Below are 22626 nucleotides of genomic sequence, written 5' to 3'. Positions count from 1 at the left end.
GCAAGCAGGCAGTCGTGAGTTCAATCCCCACCGATAAAAAGGAAAAAGACACCCCTCCCCCCAAAAAAAACTATCACTTTCTTCAATTTCCTGTTACAATAGCAAAGTAACATATTATATATAACCAAGGACATTTTTTTCTTTATATCACTTTTTTTTATATCACCCTCTTTTTCAAGGAAACTAGCTTCTTTTTAAAGTTGGCACATGTATGTGCCAGATAATTTCTCAACTCAAGTTAGCAATAAGAATGGAAGCCTACTTCCTAATTTAAACATTATTTGACATAGAGCTCCTTCAATGGATGGAAATTTATTTCGACGCTATTTCAAAGCCTCAGAGTCAAAAGAAAAAATGTTTTTTGGTCTTTCTGAAACAAGGTTTCAAAGTGGCCTTGAATACACTTTTTAATTTAGGTTGGCCTTGAACTCACAGTGATCCCCCTGCTTCAGCCTCCTGAGTTCTGGGATTACAAGGGTGTGCCACCATGCTCAGTAAAGAGGAATGTTTTTAGCCTTTTTTCCAACAGCAACTAATGATGAAAGTTCCTTTCTAATGGTTTGACATCATTAAAAAAATCATAAAATATAAGCCATAATATGTAATAATTACAATGGTGGCTCTTTAGGGAATTATAGTATTAGTGGTATTTATTTTACAGTTTAAGAAATCTTTTCATCTACAAGAAAAAGATTTTCATATTTAATCTTCACATGTGAAAAAAGAGGACAAAAGTTTTAGCATGACTCTTGTATCTAAGGAATGTAAAATCAATAGGATAACAGAAGCAGAAAAGAAACTGGGTAAGTTGAGACAGATTTAAGAGATTAAAGAGATAGAGCATGGGCAAAGCATACAGCTCAGCAGCACAGTGCCTGCTGGAAAAAAAAAAAAGAAAAAAAGAGAGTGGATACTAATGCTATAGTTACACAGAAATTTCAGTTTCTTAGACATTCCAATATTAAGAAGATCCCTAAGAAATAAGTGTAACTACTTTAACCTGTAAGTTAAAAATAAGTTTTCTATTTAATCAGGTCTTCCTGAATTTGTTTCAAAAACACTCAGAAACTGTCACATCTCTAAGATACAGCAAATATCACAATAGCTTACAGCATTCACAGGACTGTGTTACCAGTATCTAAAAGCATGTTTCCCTATGACCAAAAAAAAAAAAAAAAAGACAAAACTATAGTTTAGGTACAGTGATTCACAGCTGTAGCCCTAGCACTTTAGGAGGCTGAGACAGGAGAATTGCTAGCTAGAACCCCATCTAGGCAGTTTAGTGACTTACTGAGACTGTCTCAAAGTAAAAAATTAAAAAGGTTTGGGGATATTGCTCAGTGTGCCCTGGGTTCAATCTTTAGTACTAAAAAATGAAGTATAAAATACTCTAAGCAAGGTTAGCTATTAAGAAAGTTTAAAATTTACATTATTATGTATTACCTATATGATAATAATAGCTATCATTTATTTCTCTTCAGTATCTAGGCATTATATTTAGCATTTTATATACATTATTTCATAAAATCTTCCAACCTTAAGGATCAAACAGTCTTGGTCTGGTTATAAAAGGTAGAAAATGGGAACCAAGAATAAACCCTAGATTTTCTTTGTGAGCAACTCCATACATCTTGATATTTTGTACTGGAATGGAGACAGAAATAGGAACATTGAGTTTTGGTAGGAAAATTAAGAGTTTTGTGATGGGCAATTAAGTTTCCGATGTTTCTTAGAAGTGACGGACAGCTGGACACAACCTGAAGTTCAGGAAAAAGGTCTGGATTGGAGAAACACATTTGTTTTCACTTTTGTTTATTTGTGGTACTGAGGCTGGAACCCAAGGCCTTGTACATTGTAGGCAACTGTTCTACCTTTGAGCTACACTTCTAACCTTCACTCAGTTTAGTATTTAAAATCACAAGAATGAAGAAAATTAGAGAATGTGGACAGGGAAGTGGGAGCTGTGGGGTACTCAGTCTTTAGAAAGCTTAAGGCAAGGTGGAGTAGTTTGCAAAGAAGACTGATAAAAAGTCAAGAATGTAGGAGAGAAACCAAAATGGCATACAGTTACAGAAACCAACAGAAGAATGTTTCAAGAGTATGGCCAATTTTACTGAAAACTCCTAACAGGTCAAAGTAAGATGAGAAATGAGAAATGACCACTGTATCTGTCCAATTGGATGTCACTAGTGATTTTGACAGAAGCTTCTTCAGCAGAGTTGAAGCAGTGAGCAATGAAAACCTATCTGAAATGTGTGCACAGGAGAACGGAGGTGAGAAAATGGAAACAGTGATTATAGATAACTGCTTTTTAATCTGTGTGTGTGTGTGGTAATGGGTATTGAATTTTTAAGGCTGTGCAAATGCTAGGAAAGTACTCTACCATTGACCTGTATTTCCAGCCCTTTTTATTTTAAACCAAGTCTTTTTTGTTTATTTATTTGCCTTTTTGAGATAGGGTCTCCCTATGCAGTTCAGACTGGCCTTGAACTTACTTTGTAGCCCAAACTGGCCTCGAACTCCCAATGATCCTCTTGCCTCAGTCTCCCAAGTGCTGGGATTATAGGCATGCATCATCATGCCCCTCCTAAACCAAATCTTATTAGCCTGGTCTCTAATTTGTGATCCTCCTGCCCCCGTGTCCTGAGTACCTGAGATGACAGGTATATTCTACCATGCCCAGTTGCAGATAACTTTTTTTTCTTTTTTTTGGACTTTTTGAGATAGGGTCTTGCTATGCAGTTCAGGCTGGTCTTGAGCTCACTATGTAGCCCAGGCTGGTCTTGAACTCGCAATGATCGTCCTGCCTCAGCCTCCCGAATGCTGCGATTACAGGTATGCCACGCCTGGCACACAGATAACTTTTTCAAGAAGTGACACTTTGAAAGGAAAATGAGAAATGAAGTAATAGTAAGAGGGATCCAGTTGTAGCATCAAAGTAACATTTTCTTACATTTGGGGTTCAAGATAGAAGAACATATATGTATGCTGATGGGAGGAGGTTAGTAGAGAGAGAAAAATAAATAATGTCAGAGAAAGGAAAAAATTGCAGGAGCAAAGGTCTTAAGAAATAGAGATAGGATAGAATCTAAAACATGAATGTGTAGATTGGCCTTTCATCAGAGTCGAGACACCTTATGAATTCTAATAAAAGAGAAGGCAAAGCACACGACTACTAACACAGGTAAATAGATTTGTGAGGTAGTAGGGAGATCAGGAAATGCTTCTATTTTCTCTAACTCAAGAATTAAAAGTAGTGCGCTTTTTCCTCTTCCCCTTTTCTGGTACTAGGAATTAAACCAGGGCCTTCACACTGTGCGACAGTTTCTAGCTCTTTTTTATTTTTTCATTTTGAGGGTCTCACTAAGTTACTCATGATGGTCTCAAATTTGAGATCCTCCTACCTCAGCATACCAGAATGCTGGGATTACAGGTATGTGCCTCCAGATCTGCCTTTATTTCTTGTTTCTATATTTGTTGTTCCTACATCCCCTATGTTGACCCTACCTAGGTGGAAAGGCTTCATGACCATTTTCTTAGACATAAAAATATTAGAGATGAGAGATTTTTCATAATGGATCCAAATACACAAAAAGATCTTTAAAAGCACTGGGAGCCAGTTCTGCTTACTTTCTCTCACTTACCTTTGTCCAAAGGCTGAATCCAAGTCCATATCACACTCTAATGATCAGCACAGAAATAACTCTAAGACATTTAAGCCTCAAATGAAACTTGCTTTCTGAAGAAGGCTGATTTCAAATTCTTAAGGAAAAAGCTCTTAAAAAAATATGACACAATCAAGATGGAATTGAGGGAGATGTTATAGAGGGATATCAGATTTATAATCAGACATATAGGGTCCAGTGTTAGAGCTACTTAGTAATTAACTTTTCTGAGTTCAGTTAATCTTATGAATTCTAATAAAAAAGTAGTTAACTTTTCTGAGTTCAGTTGTTCTCATCCAAAAATATGGAGATGGTAATGTCTTATCATGGAAAGGAAAAATATGGAGATGGTAATGTCTTAACATGGAAGGGAATCCACGTCTACAATCCATTCTGAGGAAAGTATAGAAGCAGTTTCCAAGAGCTTTGTGTTAAATGAGCCTTTAACCCAGGTTAAAATTGGGTGACTAGTAGCTATAAACTAGTAGTGTGACATTCATATACTTCAGACTGTGACTGTGTCAAAGTAAAGAATTTATCTACACTTCCTTATTTTAATTTGTATCCAGAAGTAACCAGATCCATCTCTGTTTCTTGGCAATAAATACACAAACACCTCACAGAGTTATTATTAAAATTAAAAGAGACAATATGAGTATGATTTGCAACTCAGATTAGCATATAACACTTAAGAGTGTACCCAGAATTTTGTTTCATTTTTATTTTTGGTTTGGTACTAGGGATTTAATCTTTACAGTGCATTACATCTCAAGCCTTTTTTAAAGAAATTTTTAAAATTTTGAGATAGGTATCACTAAATAGCCCAAGGCTGAGCTTGAATCTTTGATCCCCTTGCCTCAACTCCCACATTACAAGTGTGTGCTACTACACCCATCTTTATTCATTACTGATAAGAGTTTCAAAACCCTTGGTGCTCCAAGGGATATAAAAAAGCTTCACCATTCAAACTAAAACCTAGGCTTCCTAGCCCCCAAATAATCAAGTATAGTACAGTTCCAAAGTCATTTACCATATCCCTGAAACTTTTAATCCCAAGACTGTAAAATATCTGCTTCAGTACAGGAGAACTCTTTAAAATTAAGCTGCAGTATTTTCTGAGAGAAGTTTGTTTTCTGGGGAGGGGAAGTATGAAGGTGTTCTATTGAACTTTCTGAATATACCAATGTATAACTTTTACACTGTAACTCTCAAGTTGGGCCATGCTTAGATGGTAAGTTAAGAGTGTAGAAGATTCTGGAAATAAGGAGAGGAGTTGAGTATTAGCCTTGGAGCCAATATACAAATTTAGCCTTGGAGCAGCAGACTAAAAAAGAGAAATGATGACCCTAAAGAGAACTGCCTCAATGGGGGAGAACCTAGAGCTGAAAGGCTATTCAGGAGTTCATTGTTCTAATTTTAGCTAAACACTATAAGGCCATTGTAAGTTTTAACCAGACTAGTGATTATGGAAAACCAAAAATGAGAAGAGACACTGCATTATAAAAATCAAGGAATCAAAGCCATGGTTGGGTATCGGAAATCAATGAAAAACAAGTGCTCTATAACAAATTTGCTAGAGTAAGGATGGAGGTGCCAATTCTAGAGTTATGGAAATATAGATTTTTTTTTGTCAGAAGGCTTGAATTAATTTTGGATTTGTCAGTGGAAATGGTCAACGGTAACAACATGGACTAGGACTGAGAGGAATGAAACAAGACTGCCTTAGTCAAAGACATCTGGCTAGCAGTAATAAAGAAAAGCAGACTCAGGGAAAGTAACAAGAATAAGGCTGATAAATATTTGCAGAGCAAGGATACTGCTATGCAACAGGAGCAAAGTGAAGAGGTTTTCTTTCAGCAAAAGTTTCTATGTGGGTAATATCTGGAAGAGTGCTAATGTCAAAAGCAAAGTACAATGCTGGAGAAGCAAGAAAAGTGAGTTCCAAGTTATTCTAGGTGACCTCTATAGAGCTATAGTTATACTTAGCAAGACTCATGCAATGATTGATAGCAATGTTCACTGCCACTGTTGCTAGAGGGCAAACTGGCAGGATATAACATTTCTCTGAGAGATGGGGACTTACCTAGCTCATCCCAGAGCTGCCTGCACTTGTCTGTCATGCTTGTTCCTTGCTGCCTCCAGAGTGTGAGCCGTGGGTCAGCCATAAACTGCTCAGTTATAAGCGTCAGCATCCTGGCTCCATTGGAATCTCTCATCCGCAGCATCTCTCGAACCTAACATGTAAGGAGGGGCAAGAGATGGTGACTGCATAGCATAAAAAAAAGCAGAAGGAAGGGAAACAGGGTAAGGAGAAGATAAAATATTTGAATACACCAAGTCTAAAGAGACAGAAAGAAGACCTCTCTCTGTAGGCAAGGGCTCCACATATAATAAGAAAGTTTGTTTGCATAATGAGATGCCACTTCATACCCACTAGGATGGTAGAATAAAAAAGTCAGAGAACAAGTGTCAGTCAGGATGTAGAGAAATCAGAAGCCCATTCACTGTTGGTAGGACTATAAAATGATATAGCTACTTGGAAAATAATCTGCACAGAACTTGTAAAGATGTTTACAATAGGAGTAGTTATAATACCCAAAAGATACAAATAGTCCAAATGCCAACAAAAGACAAAAGTATGAGTAAAATGTGTAGTATTCATACAATGGATATTCAACCATAGAAAATGAATGAAATATTGATTCATGTGATAACAAAGATGAACCTAAAAACCATGAGACTAAGTGTAAGAAGCTTATCACAAAAGACTACATACTATATCATTCTATTCAAACGAAAATCCAGAATAGAGAAACTAAGTCAGGTGTGGTGGCACATGCCTGTAATTCCAGCACTCTAGGAGGCTGAGGCAGGAGGATTGTAAATTTGGGCCCAGCCTGGGCAATTTAGTGATTTAGCTAGACCCTGTCTCAAGATAAAAAATAAAAAGTGCTGGGGTATAGCTTAGTGTGAAGACCATGGGTTTAATCCCTAATACTATGGTGAGGAGGTTTTTTGAAGGGAGAGAACAAAACCAACAGAAACCAACAGGTTGCCAAAGGTTGAGGGAGGAGAAGAAGGAAGGGGGAGGGAGATGGAGGTGGCAGAAGGGGAGGAGGAGACCGTATGATAGCTGAGAGTATTAGCTTTCTTTTGAGTCGATAAAAATGTTGACTGTGGTAATGGCTGCATATAACTGAATATACCAAAAAGCACTGAAGTATAAACTTTAATGGGTGAATTGTATGGTATTTGAATTACATTTTGTCAAAGTGTTAAACCAGGAAAAAGCCTGCTGTGACAGCCCCCAGTTTCAAAACACTCTTCCAGGATGTTGTTGAAATGAGTCCTCCAAGCTTCATTCACCAGGCAGCCTTGGGTTCAAAGCAAAGAGAAGACAGTTTCTGTACTAAACTCTCCCAGGGATGTTAGCTCATTCAGAGAATATAGCAGGAGGAACAGGACCCCAGGGTGAAGTAGCTGAGATCCATGGCCACAGCTGCTCAGGTCTGCCCTGCTTGGTGCCTCCTACTAGGTTTCAGGCATCAGTACAGCTAGGTCAAGTGAGTTATGCACAACATATGACACCAGAAGTCTACTGAATCTGGTTTTATTAAAGCTTAAAACTAACCAACCAACCATTTTTATATCTTACCTTGGCAAACATTGAGTTGAGTTGCTTTCCAGAGCCATAGTAACCCCCCTGGGAGAGAAAGAGCTTCACTTGTTCTTTCACCTGTTCTTCATCCAAATGCCAACAGTTCTCATCATCAATGCTTGCCCCTGCTGTTGGGTCAGGGGCACCTGTGAGGTATGGGAACAGTGAAATGAATCCCCGGAGATCACACACTACATGCTCAGCTGGAGGGGCACTTTGTGAGCATATTCAAATGCACATAAATTATTCTGCTTTAATATGGGCTTTGTGAACTCAGAGCCTAAATATGTATGAGTCTGATGCTTGTTTCATGTTCACGTATGTTACAGTTATATCCTCTCCTATATCATCCAGGGGAAAAGAGCATGGAAGGAAACACACGTGATATTATGAAAAACGTATTAGATCTGTCTTGTTTGCTGACATATAACTCACAAAAATTCTTGTCTTTTTATATGTTAATGAGTTGACTAGTAGTTGGTAGCCCCCAGATGGCTTCTGGATGGGTGCTGTTTACACAGGCAGATAGAAAGGATTGGAACTTTCAGTCCTATACCCATAGGAAAGTAGAGGGGTTAAAGATTAAGTTGATAATCATTGGCCAATAAACTAATCATAAGAGCTTTGGAATGAAGCATCCGTAAAAGCCCACAAGAACAAGACTTACATTGACTCCAAGGCAGAACATGGAGAGGTTCCTTTACAGTGAAACTGGAAGTAGGGAATGGACAGCCTTGGAAACTGAGACCTCAACCTGTCAGATCATATGCTATCCTTGGGTAGCCAGTGTCAGAACTGAGTTGGAATAGAAGATACGCAATTGTTATCTTTTACAGAATTGATTATTTCCTTAGTGTATGGGGAGAAATCTCCACATATTTGGTCACAGAAGTGATCTGAGAGTATATTAGGAAAAACAATTTATTTTTCCTCTGTGTCTTCAAAACACAACAGGAAAATAGTGATGCACTATTGTTTTCATGGGAAGGGACATTTTTTCTTGTTTCTGCTTTTCTATACAGTTCAAATACTTTTACACGCATTTTTAAAGCTAAAAATACTTTCTTATAAAAATTTCTATTATTAAAGTTTACTGTGAAACTGCTGCTTAAATTACAGGCAGAGTTGAGTATGGAATTATATAAATTTGTACTCTAGTTCTTCTGTATCTGGGTTCACTTTGACAACACCACTTAAAACACAGGTGTTACTTAAGACATTCCTCTTTTGTAGTAATCCGCTAGCCCACTGCTCACAATTGAATCCACAGCTGTACCACTTATAGCATAGTGCTGGTAATGTGACAGGTACTTCAGAAATGTTTTCTGGAATGAACATGGAATCTTGGGGTTGGGGATTTAGCTCAGCGGCATAAGCGCCTACCTTACAAGCAGGCAGTCGTGAGTTCGATCCCCAGTACCAATAAAAAGGAAAAAGACAAAAAAAAAGAAAATGGAATCTTTTTTTTTTTTTTTTTTCACTGTCTTACAGAGTCTGGTCACAAGTTTTTAGAAACTTGCATCCAAAAGACAATAGACAGACCTTAAGTCAACACTCTCTAGGTGTAGTCATGCAATAAGTTATAAATTTGTATCCGATTTCAATCAGTTAGTCTACCTTTTCCCTTGTCTACTCATGTCAGAGCACTGCTTAAATGAAATCTAGGGACTTAAAAAAAAAAAAGCCACTCTTTTACTGAGCTTTTTTTTTTTTTTTTGGGGGGGGGGTGTTTTTGAGACATAGTCTCATTATGCAGTTCAGGCTGACCTTGAACTCAGTCTGTGCCAGGCTGGTCTGGAATTCGCAACTATTCTCCTGCCGCAGACTTCTGAGTGCTGGGATTACAGGCGTGTGCCACCATGCCTAACTCTGCTAAACTTTTTAATGTGTTTTACTCTCCAGGGGATGAGAAAGGTTCACACATTTATCCATTTCACAAATACTAATACATATGATCTGTCAATTTGTTACTACTATATGCTACTTGTCTTCTTTTTTTTTTAAATCTTTTTGAGACAGGGTCTCTTCTAGGTAATTCAGGTTGGTCTCAAATTTGCAATGATCTTCCTGCCTCAGCCCTCCAAGTGCTGGGATTACAGGCATGCCACCATACTTGGCCTTTAAATTGTTTATTCTAAACACAATTCTAATCATATCATTTCCCTGACCTACTCATGCTCTGCTGAAATCCTAATTCCTTGGTTTGGCATTCAAAATCCCTCGAGCTTTTGGTCCTATGTTTCATTTTCAGTCTTATTTTCCCTATACTGATGCTAACCAAGATCAACCAGAACCAAGGTTCCTAGAAGTCAACCACATTTCTGTTTCTTATATTTTCCCTTTTACTTCTCTCCTATTTCCTTTAACTTGGGAAAGTAATAATAAATAGTAAATAATGAAAATAATAATACTATTTATATAAAAATCAATCATTTGCATCATAACTCTAGAGTCAGGGTCACAATGAGAAATGGAAACTCATGGTTTATGTCTATGGCCCCCAAGCCTCATGGGTTTTCATTGTGCCTTTGTGATTGGTTCATTGTCTAGTGCATGGATTGGTGGTGTCAATGCTACACCCACATAGGGGTGGAGCCAGAATGTAATGTAATGGCAGGAAGAAGGTGTGTCTTGCTCTTTTGCCAGTTTCTGCCTTGCTGTTTGTAGCTGCCATAAACTGCGGCTCTACCATGCCACCCAGCCTTACAGCCAACTAAGTACAGTTTTGGATTCTTCCAAAAACTGTAAGAAATAAACTTTTCCTTTCCCAATTTTGGGCTTCAGGTATTTTGTCTCAACAATGAGTAAAAAGTAACTAAGACAGAATTTGGTACTGTGAGTGGAGTTGTTTTCTGTGACTATACCTGGCCATGTTTTTCGAGAGGCTTTAAAAATGGCTTGTGGGCAGAGTTTGAAAAGGTTTGGACATGTTGCCTAGATGCATAAAGCTGGAGCAGCCTAGGCTGTTCTGTAGTGGAGATTCTGGTCAGAGCTCAAGAGACCAGAATGTTGATAGAAAGCCTCATGGTAAAGACCAGGCTTGGGAGGTTTCTGCAAGGAAAAAGGACTACACTGGGGTTGTTGGATTCCCCATGATGTATGTCATGGCTTGGCAGAAAGTTTGTCTTCATTTTGCTCATGCCCAGAGACTTTGCCTGAGACTAAAACAAAGGGCAATAAACTGATTAATATAAAAAAGAAAATTTCAAAGCAATTAAATATTGAGGCTGTGGCAGGGCTATTGTTGGGGGCTTTTAGCCAGCTTTATGTTACAAATCAAAAACAAAGAGCCCAGCAGGATACTTTGCAATACTGTGAGTTTGGCCAAAAGAAAAGTTCCAGGAAAGCTGTGGATTATAAAGACAGAGTTGAGACTTTGATTGCTGAAGAGAAACAGAGAGATAAAAAAGATGGCCCTGGGACATTCCAGAAAGTGGGCCCCACACTTTGCAGCCTCACTGCAAAGGTGAAAGAATTTGCTCAGAGGAGAAAGCTGCAGAGCACCATGCTCCAAAATGGTGACTGAGGCCACATGAGGTTCCAAAATGGCGGCAACATAGAAAAGCTTTTCTTCACAATCAGGTTCAGAGAGCCCAACGATCCAGGCAACCGACCTCTACAGCCAAGAGTGAAAAAAGCCTGGCCATTGTTTCAGCTGGCAGCTAACCTTGGTGATACCCACAAGGTGCTGATTTTAGGTACAAGGAAAATGCACAAACTCTGAGGGTACGACGTCTTCCACCTTGATTGCAAAGGGGTTGGGAGGCCAAGCAGTGTGCCCCTGAGAGGACAATTTGTAAAGATATAAGGGTAAAATCAAAGATGCAGTAGAGACCCCAAAAGTTTAAAAAAGCCAAAAACGTGGATGATCCAAGAAAAGCTATAAAAAGTGAGCAGAGAGGATTTAAGAGAAAAGCTGTGGGAGCTAAAATCCCTGAAAGTGCCAGGGGGGTGAAATCACCTAAGCCTTTTAGAACTTGTAACCAGATTGCTTCAGATGCTGAGCATAAAACTCTAGGACTTAATGTTTGTCCTGCTGGATGTTGGACTTGCTTTGTTTCCAATGTTTTATATTCCCCCATTTGTAACTTTTAAAATGATGGTGTTTATCTTGTGCCTTTGCATTTCGAAAATGTTTAACCTTGTTTGATTTATACATGGGGTTACAGTTAAGAGTTTACCATAGATCTTGGAGGAGACTTGGGACTTAAGACTTTTCAGCAATGCTGAAACTGTTAGGACTTTGGCAACTCTTGGAGGTGGACTAAATGTCTTTTGTATAAAGGATGCATGTGAGTCCTAGGGGCCAGGGGTGGAATGTCATGGTTTATGTCTGTGGCCCCCAGGCCTCTTGAGTTTGCATTGTGCATTTGTGATAGTTCATTGTCTAGTGCTTGGATTGATGGTGTCAGTGCTACACCCACATAGGGGTGGAGCCAGGATGTAACATAATGGCAAAAAGGAAGTGTGCCTTGTTCTTTTGCCAGTTTCTGCCTTGCTGTTTGCAGCTGCCATAAACTGCTGCTCTGCCATGCCACCCTGCCTTAGAGCCAACTAAATAGACTAAAACCTCCAAAAACTGTAAGAAATAAACATTTCCTTTCCCAACTTTGGGAATCAGGTATTTTGTCTCAGTGATAAGTAAAAAGTAACTAAGACAAACTAAGTATTCAGTGAGGCTACTACTGCTAAAGGCCATGTATTGCTTAGCTCAGTTGAATAGGATCTTTTTTATTCTGTCACCAAATTAGTATATACCCCATTATGGTACACCTTTCTGAAATATGCCCATTTTATGTTCATTTGTTTAACTTATAAAGACAATACACTGTATAGTGTACTTTATTATTATCACCTTTTATTTTACTTTAGAATTGTGCATTTCTTGTATATTTCCAACTAAATTGAAAAATTTAGAACAGAGATTCGTTTTTGTATCTCATAGTGCCTGGCTCATTGTGCCAACATTTATAGATTATAGTTCTGAGTTCATTTACAGAATGAATTAATATGTTTTATTGACCATCTGGATATAAGCTCCATGTAGGCAGATACTATAACCTATACTTCTTTTGCATACTGAAAGTGGCAATGCAAAACTCTTTATCCTTAAATATTTGTTAATAACAACCAGTCTCTAAGTCCTTCTTATATTTGAGAGGTTAAGTACTTTATACACTTATGCTCCCTAGATTCTATGCTTACTGAGGACAGTAAATTTTGTTTGCAGGCATATTTATAATATGGAGAAAAGTGTCTGGCACATAGTGTTAGTTAACACATATTAGTTAAATAAATTTCAAGGAACTTTTTTTTTTCTTTTGAGATAGAGCCTTGCTATGTAGTTCAGGCTGCTCTTGAACTCACTTTGTACCCCAGGCTGGTCTGGAACTTACAACCATCCTACTGCATAAACCTCCCAAGTGCTAGGATTTCAGGCATGTGCCACCATGCCTGACTTAAGGAACATTTCTTAAAAACTCTATGGGGTAGTATTATTATCTTAGTTTTTAAATGAAGAATCTGAAGTTTAGAAAGGGTTAAGTAACTTATAGTTAGAAATTATATAACACAGAAAATATAATACAGCCAGAATCTGTGTGTTGGTCTCTCTAAAGCCTTTGCTCTTCAATACAAGCCTACATATGCTTTCACTTTCAGCCCCATGCTGCTGTGATCTACCACCCAGTTTCAGGCCTCTGAATGTAAGTTGATGGTGTATGTGAAAACAGCCAAATCCCATACTTTCTTGCACTACTCTGTTACATAAACTATGTTGTTAGCCAGAATGATACATTTTCCCATATAAAGATAAACAGAGTTTTTACTAGTATAGTGATTCTCAAATGTTAACATATAGAATAATCATTTGAGATTTGTGTTTAAAATACAGGTCATAAAGCCTTACCTCTAAACAATCCTGGTTTTCAGTAGCTCAATAGAGACAGAATTGAGATGAACTAAGTCAAACAAAGAACTGGGTTTTTGAGTACCTTGGAGCTAAGGATGGGTTTTAGAAAAGAACAGTAATGGTGTTCCAGAAGCAGAAGACAAGGTGGTTTGAATACTAGTTTTCACCCTTGGGTGATTCAATTAGGATATGAAAAAGCAGGAATGGGACCCAGAATCTGGGAGAGCTGGCCTTAATCAACTGGCTTAGAAGTGTGGCGTGACATCTCCTCTTACTTTTACGCCTTTGAAAGGATATGAGGCCCATGTGGTGGTAGTCACAGCAGCAATTTATAAGTATCTAGTGTGCCAGCTGTAGAACCTTGCCAGGATAAGACAAAGCCTTGAGGGTTACTAAGAATAAAAATTCACCTAAAACTTCAGAAGGACTTGTTTACTTCATAGGACAGAAAGGAAGTTAAATGTTGGAAATGTCTAGGAGATTAGAAACTGAGCTGCCAAAATGGGTGGTTGCTGCAAAAAAGAGAGTAAGACAATATTTGGGAGTCCTGATATCAAACTGGAAGGCGCTGGTGTGACTGCTGAGGCAATCAGAGTTGTCTGGGAAGAACAAGAACTGGCAAGAGGCTGCACAGAGGATTATCTAAGACATTGCTATTTATTTAACCAACATTTACAGAGAACCTGATATGTAACAGAACCTGTGCCAAATAGTAGAAATACAGTGGTGAATAAAGCTGATATGATCTCTGTCCTCATGGAGCTAATAGACTATTTGGGTAGATATTAAGAAAATATGCGGTGGGGGAGTTGCTGGGTGTTGAGCCTAGGGCCTTGCACCAAGTACTTTACCACTGAGCTACTTCTCCATCCTCCCCATCTATACCATTTTTTTCTCCTGTGGAAAGGAAGAGGGATCAAGGCTGAAAAAAAGTGACATTTAAGTTGAAACTTGAGGAATAAGTAAGAGTCTAGCATAGAGCAGGGAAAATGTATTTTCTGTTCAGAATAAAAAGCATAAAGAGCTGGGCATAATGTTATACACCTGTAATCCCAGCACTGAAGCTGAGGCAGGGGGATCACAATTTCTAGTTCACTCTGGGCAATTTAGCAAGACTGTGACTCACAATTAAAAAAAAGGGGGGGGGGGCTGGGATGCAGCTCAGTGCAAAGGCCCTGGGTTCAGTTCCCAGTACCTCAAACAAAAAAACAAACATGAAATCATAAATTATTTTGTTAGTTAAATACAACTGTTTTGAGGGAGAAAGGAAAGGAGAGAAGATATTGCCTAAGGAGGGAAATGTAGGCAAAAAGCCAGAAGAAGGAAGGTTTTGCAGACCATAGAAATTTGGACTTTATTCTAATGGTAATAAGAGCCCACTGAAGGATTTTAAACAAGAAGTGATGACACTTCTGCAGTTACAGAAAAATCACTTTGGATGCTTATAAGGGGAACCGAATAGAGCAGAGCAATAGCAGATGTGAAAGGATCAGTTGGGAGGCTATGCAGCAATCTAGGTGAGAGATTATAGTGCTTTGATTCAGGGTACAGCAGTATTAATCTACAGAAATAGAAAATTATGAAACAAGTTAAGAGACCTAGCAATGGAATGCATGTGCACCATAGAAAGGAAAAGGAGTCGAGTTGCTATAAGGTTCCCATCATGATCCAGTGACTAGATGGTAGCGTTAGTTGTTGAGATAGTGGATACAGCAGGGTAAGCAAGTTTGGGAAAGAAGAACGTAAATTTACATTAGGATATGTTGGTATTGCAATATCTCTGTGGTGTGAAAGAGTTTAAAGCTCAGAGGTTCTGAACTATAGAAATAAATCTCTAAGCCATGGTGTATAGATGATATTTGAAGTCAGGGATATAGCTGATATTGCCTACAGAGATCATATAAAGTAAGGAGAGGAGAAAAAGATTAGATTAAGAATTGTCAACATTCAATGGTCAGATAGTACAAAAGGAGAGAGTATTTAGGAATCAATGAACAAGAACATAGATCCCTTTAACTAGATAAACTACACCTGGAGTTTATAAACAGGTTTCTATAGCTGTCCCTCTTCAGCCAAATCATTTTAAAAAATGATTTGATTTAAAATTAAATTTAGGGCAGGATTTATAGCTCAGTGACACAGCACCTGTCTTGCATGTGTGAGGTTCTGAGCTTGATTATTGGTGCCAAATCAAACATTAAATTAAACTGCTGGCAGTGGTGGCACACACCTGTATTCCCAGCACTTAAGAGGCTGACACAGGTGGATTGCCAGCCTGAACTACAAAGTGAGACCCTGTCTTGAAAAATAGATAACAAAATGTCCATATACAAGTTCATTGGTTAGAATTTGTTAGTCTTTTAATATGAAGAAAAATGAAACTACTTATCTTCTAGTAGTGAAGTAAATGTAAATGACACTTTATCATTAGTGTCTACATTTTGCCTCAAAAGCATAGGAGAAGTAGTGATACGTGAAAATAATACAGGATGTCTTTTATAAATAATTATGAAGCAAAGCATCGTGTGAGTTGAGGTACTAAGTGTGAGATTATAATACTGAGATCTGTCTTGGACCTATTACATATGAGGAAACAGCTTTTCTTTCATTTATAAACATACTTTTTTTAAAAAAGTATAAAAACAAACAAAAATACATACTTATTGTAGAGATTGAATAAAGGCACAAGAAAATCCACCTGTATTCTACCAATCATAGGTTGTTAATGCTACAGTGAATTTTATTCTAGTCTTTTGTCCTGTACATACAGATCAGCATACAAGTACATGCACAGCTTTTAAAAATTAACCAAGTTTTTTTTTTCTAAAGATAATGTAAATTATGAAAATTCACTGTTTTGTGGTACTGGAGAACTGAACCCTGCCCCTCCTTTGTTTTCACTTTTGAGACAGGGTATGATTCAGTTGTTAAATTATCCAGGCTGGGCTCAAACTTGTGATCCTCCTGCCTTAGCCTTTCAGAGTGCTAGAATTACAGGCATTTACTACTACACCTGGCTGAAATTTCACAATCTTAAGTGCATAGATGAATGGATTATCACGTAGTGATTATAATGGTGCAACTATTAATGAAGTCAAGAAACAGAATACTGGGCTGGGGATTTAGCTCAGCAGTGTAAGTGCTTAACTGGCAAGCGTGAGGTTGTGAGTAAAAAGAGAAACAGAGTATTAACAATACCCCAGGCCACAATCTTTTTTTTTTTAATCGGTACTGGGGATCAAACTCATGACTGCACGTTTGCAAGGCAGGTGCTTATGCCACTGAGCTAAATCCCCAGCCTTTCACAACCTTTTTGAGGTAGACAATTTGACTGCTTTGAGAAACTAAGTTAAATACATAGCTTTTTGGACAGAATGAACGAATGAATGCATGAATGAATACAGGTTGAATGATTATAACTGTAGGAATATGTTGATCTCTTAAAATGCAATAATTTGCCAGGGATTTAGCTCAGCAGTGTAAGTGCCTGCCTGGCAAGTGCGAGGTCATGAATTCGATCCCCGGTTTACCCACCCCCCCAAATGCAATAATATAACACAGTAGAGGGAAGAGGGTTGCTTTGGTTGAAATGGTGGTGAAAAAGACCATTTTTTTAGCAAGAATAATGTACAATTACCATTCACTTGATTGATTTCTGAGTTGGAGGAAAGAATTTCATCAGCCAGTTTCTGTGCAGTTGGAAGGACTTCAGTGTGGTGTGCTGTAATTAAATACTGAATAAACTTCTGTAGCTGGTCCCTATTCATCTGGAAAAGGGTTTCCGAGATAGGAAGACGTAATTTGACTTGGTCTGGTTTACGGATTCTATATAGTGAGAGGGCTACCACATGTGCACAGTAGAATATGTCCTTGTTTCCACAGCCACATGTCACTGAAGTTATTTTGCATCGATCAAAACTGATTGCAACTTTGTACGTCATTGCTGGTTCAGAAGCAGTGGCTGGCTCGGTCACTGTACCACTCAGATGAAAACCTAAAGAAATAAAGAAGAAACCCTGATTAGAGATTCTGTAGTAAGAAACTTTAGAAGGTTCAATTTGCATATTAATCAATTCACAAACAATTTGCTGAGTATCTCTTATGTAAGTAGTAGATTCTGCTATTATAGACACAAAAGCCAGTGAAATTCTAGCACTGTGTTGAATGAAAAAGTATTTATCTTGGAGTCCATGACTCTCCTGAATTAACGTGAAAACTTTTGCTTGTATACATGTGCATTTTTCTGGGTGAAATAATTCATCATAGTCTCAAAATGGCAAGTAAGGAAATTCCAAATAGTAAGAACTCCTACTGTAAATTTTGAGATGAGTGTAGAAGGCAACAAAAGATAAGCCCATAAATAACATCAGTATAATATAGAGTAAGGTGATATTATACATGAAAGAGAAACCAAAAGAATGCCATGAAAAAGGACAGAAGCAAGATTAATGCCAACATTTCTTTCTTAAAACATAGAATTCCAACTGGGCATGGTGGCACATGCTGGTAATCCTAGGTTGAAGCAGGAGGATCCTTGTGAGTCTGAGGAGAGTCTGGGCTAGACAGTGAAACCCTGTCTTCAAAAAATCAAAATCATCATCAGCAGCAGCAGCAACAACAACAACAACAGGGCCGGGGATATAGTTCAGTGGCACAGTACCTGTCTGAGAAATGCAAGGTCATAAGTTTGATTCCAGATACAATAAAACAAAACAAAAACAAATCAAACTCCTTCCCCAAAAACATACAATTCCAAAGTGGTGACCATATTGAATACTTCAAAGGCAAGAAACTTTGTAACATATGGAAAGTAGAGTTTGGCTTATGTAGTTATATATCTACTTACGATATACACAGCACCAATAATTGCTTTTATTAATTTTTATTTAAAGAGAATAAAACAAAGCAAAACAACACAGAACAAAGTAAAGCAGAGTAAAACAATGCAAATAACACAGGATTTCAGAAAGAGACAGCAGGAAATCAAGTGTCTACCATAGCATCTCATTTTCTTTGAAATAGTTGTCCATGCCTTCACACACAATGTTAATACACATCAAAATAGTATAAAAACAATCAAAACACAAGAATGAGAGCCTTAAAGGCTTTCAAGACCAGACACTAGAAAGTCTACAATGGCTACCATAATGTTTCTTGTTTTCTTTAAAATAGCTATCCATATCTTCATACCTATTGAAATCAAATAATTGAAAACAGGCTAAAACCAATCAAAACCAAGAATAAAAGCATTATTGGCTTTTAAATCAAAATGGTAGGAATTCATCAATGGCTACCATGGTGTCTCATTTTCTTCAGTGTATTTGTTCATATGATCACACATAATAAAAATCAACTGTTGTAAAGGTGAAGTTCTTGGCACATACAAGCCTATATATATTCATCTATCCTTTCTATATTAGAGGGAAAACAAAACAACAGATAAATAACTATAACTAAGAGCCCAAAATAATAGCAATATAGACTTTCAAAACAAGGTGGTAGGAACATAACAATTTTTGTTGTTTTGCATAGTTATCTTCAAAATTACCTTGAATTACCAGATATAGTCATGTAAAGTTGATCTAATCCTATAGATATTATGTTTTGTTCCAATAACTAATAGAATTAGTAGTATAAATCTTCTTAGTAATCTAAACTGTATATATATATATATGAGTTATTTTTTCCTCTTTGGGCAGTTTCTTACCCTTTCACAGTATTTATTGAAGATTTTGTATATTTTGTTTTTCAGTTTCTTACACTAGGGAGGCAATATGGTATTTACACATGTGAGTTAGATTTATTTCACTTATCAGTATGGTTTTAAGTTGCATCCATTTACTTATAAAAGTCTCAATGTGGTCTTTCTTTATAGCTCAGTAGAATTTCATTGCATAAAAATTCCATTGCATAAAAAAAATCTTTTTTATCCATTCCTCAGTTGATGGGCATTTGAGTTGTTTCCAAGAGTTAGCTATTACAAATTAGCACCAATAATTTTGAAATATAGGCAGAATGAATTTATAAGTTTCAACTAAATTTAAAAAAAGTCAAATTAACAGCAAATCAGTTTTATAATATTTATTCTTTAAATCTGATTTACTGCACTTGGTAAGAATATATATTCATCTAATGAGCTATTCAATAAAAGTTTAATGAGACCTTAAATATACGACCACTAGATCCAGGGATGCTAATCAAAAAAAATTGTAGGAGAATATTAAATGCTAACTACATATCAGAACTATGTTGTGTGCATTTGTGTATTTATTTAAAAGGCATATTCCCAGAAGAACTGAAAGCATCATACCACAGTGATATATGTGCACCTATGTTTATAGCAGCACAATTTGTAATCGCCAGATCTTGGAAACAACCCAAGTGTCCATCAACTGAGGAATGGATAAAAAAGTTGTGGTATTTCTATACAATGGAGTATTATTCAGCTATAAAGAAGGATCACATTGAGATATTTATCAATAAATGGGCGCAGCTTGAGACCATACTCATAAGTGAAATAAATCAATCTCGCATGTGTGAATACCGAATAGTTTCCCTAATGTAAGTAATGATTCAAATATACAAAAATATGTGGTAATCATGATTCCCCATTATGTGGCCTTGAAGCCTTATAAAGTTTTCACTTATTAATTAGAAAGGCTTTATTCTGGGCTTCTTGATATGGAAATATTTGAAGCTATAGTATATGAAGTTTTATCCAAATATTTCAAGAAAAAAGACAGACACTATGGTAACTACTATTAAGTCGGGTTATTTGGTGGTGAAGCACTAGGTTGCTGAAACAGTCATGCTTTGACCTCTATTGTTATATTGTTATGTCCTGTTTTATCTCAATCTCTCCCTTACTCTTTAAAAAAATTATTTAGTTATTTCTTATGTTTGTTTTAATTAAGGGGAAAAATTAAAAAAAATTAGGATATATAATAGTAACTCTTTTTGATTTCCTATTAATTTGTTTTGAAGTCCTGTAATACTCCCACGATCTTGTTTTGACTGATTAGACTCTGTTCCATTCTGTATGATAGTATCAAGTTTGAGGGTATAGGCAACTACTTTGAAGGCAATAAGATTCACTAAGGTGTCCATTCTGGTTTGACTATTGTCTCCTTTGGAAGTCCTGTAATGTTTACAATGTCTAAGTTTTATTGGTCTTGTTCTCTACTGTTTTGTCCAACTTTATAATATCTAATGAGACAGACAATTCTTTTTAAGGAAACAAGAGACAATGTTGATAACCTTGTACTCTGTTCTATATCATGTGCTATGTCTATCCTTGGTTTTGACTGACAGCTTTGTTTAGCCATATTTGACTTTATTCTCTCCCCCCAAAAGAAGTAGTAAGAACTAAGGAGTAATAAAATCCAAAAGGTGTAAATTTTGTTGTAAAAAAGAGAGGGAAAAAAAAAAGAGCTCTAACGGATATAACAGCAAGTGTGTTTAGGGGTGTTAAATAGCTGACTATATTAATGTTTTTGGATCATTGAACACAGCTGTTTGCAGTCTCTCTGTTTGAATGTCCACTTTGTATTCTTTGATACTGTGATTTGAGCAACTATTTCCAAGATGATAATATATAATCTATTAACAGGTGATTTCTTACTGTTATTTTTTTTTTGTAGTTCTGTATTACGTGTACCCTTACACCGCTTTGTTTTGTTTTGTGTTTTTCTCTTTTTCCTCTTAAATAAAATTTAAAAAAAAACTATTTTGGGCGTTTTTAAATTTTTTTAAATTTTAAAATGAAAAAATAAAAGTGATTATCTGCATTTAAAAACAAAAGTAGTTGTTCAGATTGCAAGATATAGGCATGAAAATAATGATCAAACAATCAAACAATGAAAGCACAGACTGTTCTTTTTGATGACCTAACATAGAGTAATAGTATAGTTATCTATCTTATGTATGTGTGTGTGCATATATGTGTGTGTGTGTATATATATAATTTTTCCCTTCTTTCTTTTCTCCTTTCTCCTTCCCAATTGTTCTTTTTTTTGAGCAGTTTCTTTCCCTTTCCCTTTCATAATATGCATTGTACATTTTGGATCTTATTTATTCTTTCAGTTTTTTACACTAGGGAGACAATACAGTATTTACACATGTGAGTCTGATTTATTTCATTTGTAAGTATGGTCTCTAGTTGCACACAACTACCAATAAAAGCCTCAAATTCATCCTTTTTATAGCTGAGTAATACTCCACTGTATAAAAACACCACCTCTTTTTTACCCATTCTACAGTGGAAGGGTATTTGGGTTGTTTCCAAGATTTATCCATTACAAATGGTGCTGCTATTAACATGGGTGCACATACATTGCTGTGGCATAATACTTTCAATTCTGTTGGGAAAATATCCAGAAGTAGAATAGGTAGATTGAATGAGACCTCCAATTATAGTTTCTTAAAGAATCTCAGCACTGATTTCCCCAGTGGTTGTACCAGACTTCACTTCCAGCAATAGTGGAGAAGGGTTCCTTTTTCTCCATAACCACACAACATTTATTTTTGGTTGATTTATTGATGATAATCATTCTTTCTTGAGTGAGATGATATCTCAGTATTTGCATTTCTCTAGTAACTAGTGATGTTGAACACATTTCCACAGAATTATTTGCATTTGTATTTCTTCATCTGATAAGTGTGTAGTCATCTCAGATGTCCATTTTTGGATAAGGTCTTTGAATTTGGGAAGCTTGATTCTTTTTCAGTTCTTTGTATGTTTTAGATGTAAGTCCTTTGTTAGAGGGACAGCTGGTGAAAATTTTTTTCCACTCTGTGGGTTTTCTTGCTTTGTTAATTTCCTTTGATGTGCAAAAACTTTTTAATGAGATTCCAGCGTTGATTCTTTGAAGTATTTTCTGTGCAGTTTGCATCTTGTTCATGAACTCTTTCTTTGCCCACCCATATGTCTTCAAGATTTCTGTCTACCTTGTCTTCTAGTATAGTCAGTGTTTCTGTCTTAATATTTAGATTTTCGATACACTTTAACTTTAGTTCAGTGCATGGTGATAGATATGGGTCTAGTTTTAGTCTTCAGCATGTGGAAAAGCAATTTTTCCTGCACTATTTATTAAAGAAGCTATCTTTCTTCCAGTGAACATGTTGGCAACTTTGTTAAAGATAAGGTGGCTTACATTTGTAGTTGTGTCTGCATCTTCTACTCTCTCAGGTCTATTTTTTCCCAGTACCATGCTGATTTTATTACAGGAGTTTTATAGTATAATTTCAGGTCTGGAATTGGGATACCTCCTGTCTTACCTTTGTTGCCCAGGATTGTTTTTGCTATTCTAGATCTCTTCTGGGTTTCAGATGAATTTTAAGAATGTTTTCTCTGAATCTGTCAGGTATGCTAATAGTATTTTGACCAGAATTGC

General features: G+C 36.7%; 1 protein-coding gene across 1 annotated transcript in view; it reads right to left on the bottom strand.

Annotated features, from left to right (window-relative positions):
• The window catches only part of Zswim5 (zinc finger SWIM-type containing 5), a 180916-nt gene that overhangs the window by 40549 nt on the left and 117741 nt on the right, over positions 1-22626 (bottom strand). Inside the window, exons 2-4 of the mRNA XM_063236236.1 lie at positions 16872-17228; positions 7321-7469; positions 5749-5899 (exon numbers count right to left, since the gene is read on the bottom strand). Of these exons, the coding sequence (XP_063092306.1) occupies positions 5749-5899; positions 7321-7469; positions 16872-17228 (657 nt within the window). The remainder of the gene's footprint in view (positions 1-5748; positions 5900-7320; positions 7470-16871; positions 17229-22626) is intronic.

This window comes from Cavia porcellus, unplaced genomic scaffold, assembly GCF_034190915.1.
Source record: "Cavia porcellus strain 051 isolate PalLab524CR breed Dunkin Hartley unplaced genomic scaffold, mCavPor4.1 scaffold_25, whole genome shotgun sequence".
NCBI classification, from domain to species: Eukaryota; Metazoa; Chordata; class Mammalia; order Rodentia; family Caviidae; genus Cavia; species Cavia porcellus.
Note: the sequence above shows the minus strand (reverse complement) of the source record. Positions and strands in the feature narration are given on the sequence as shown.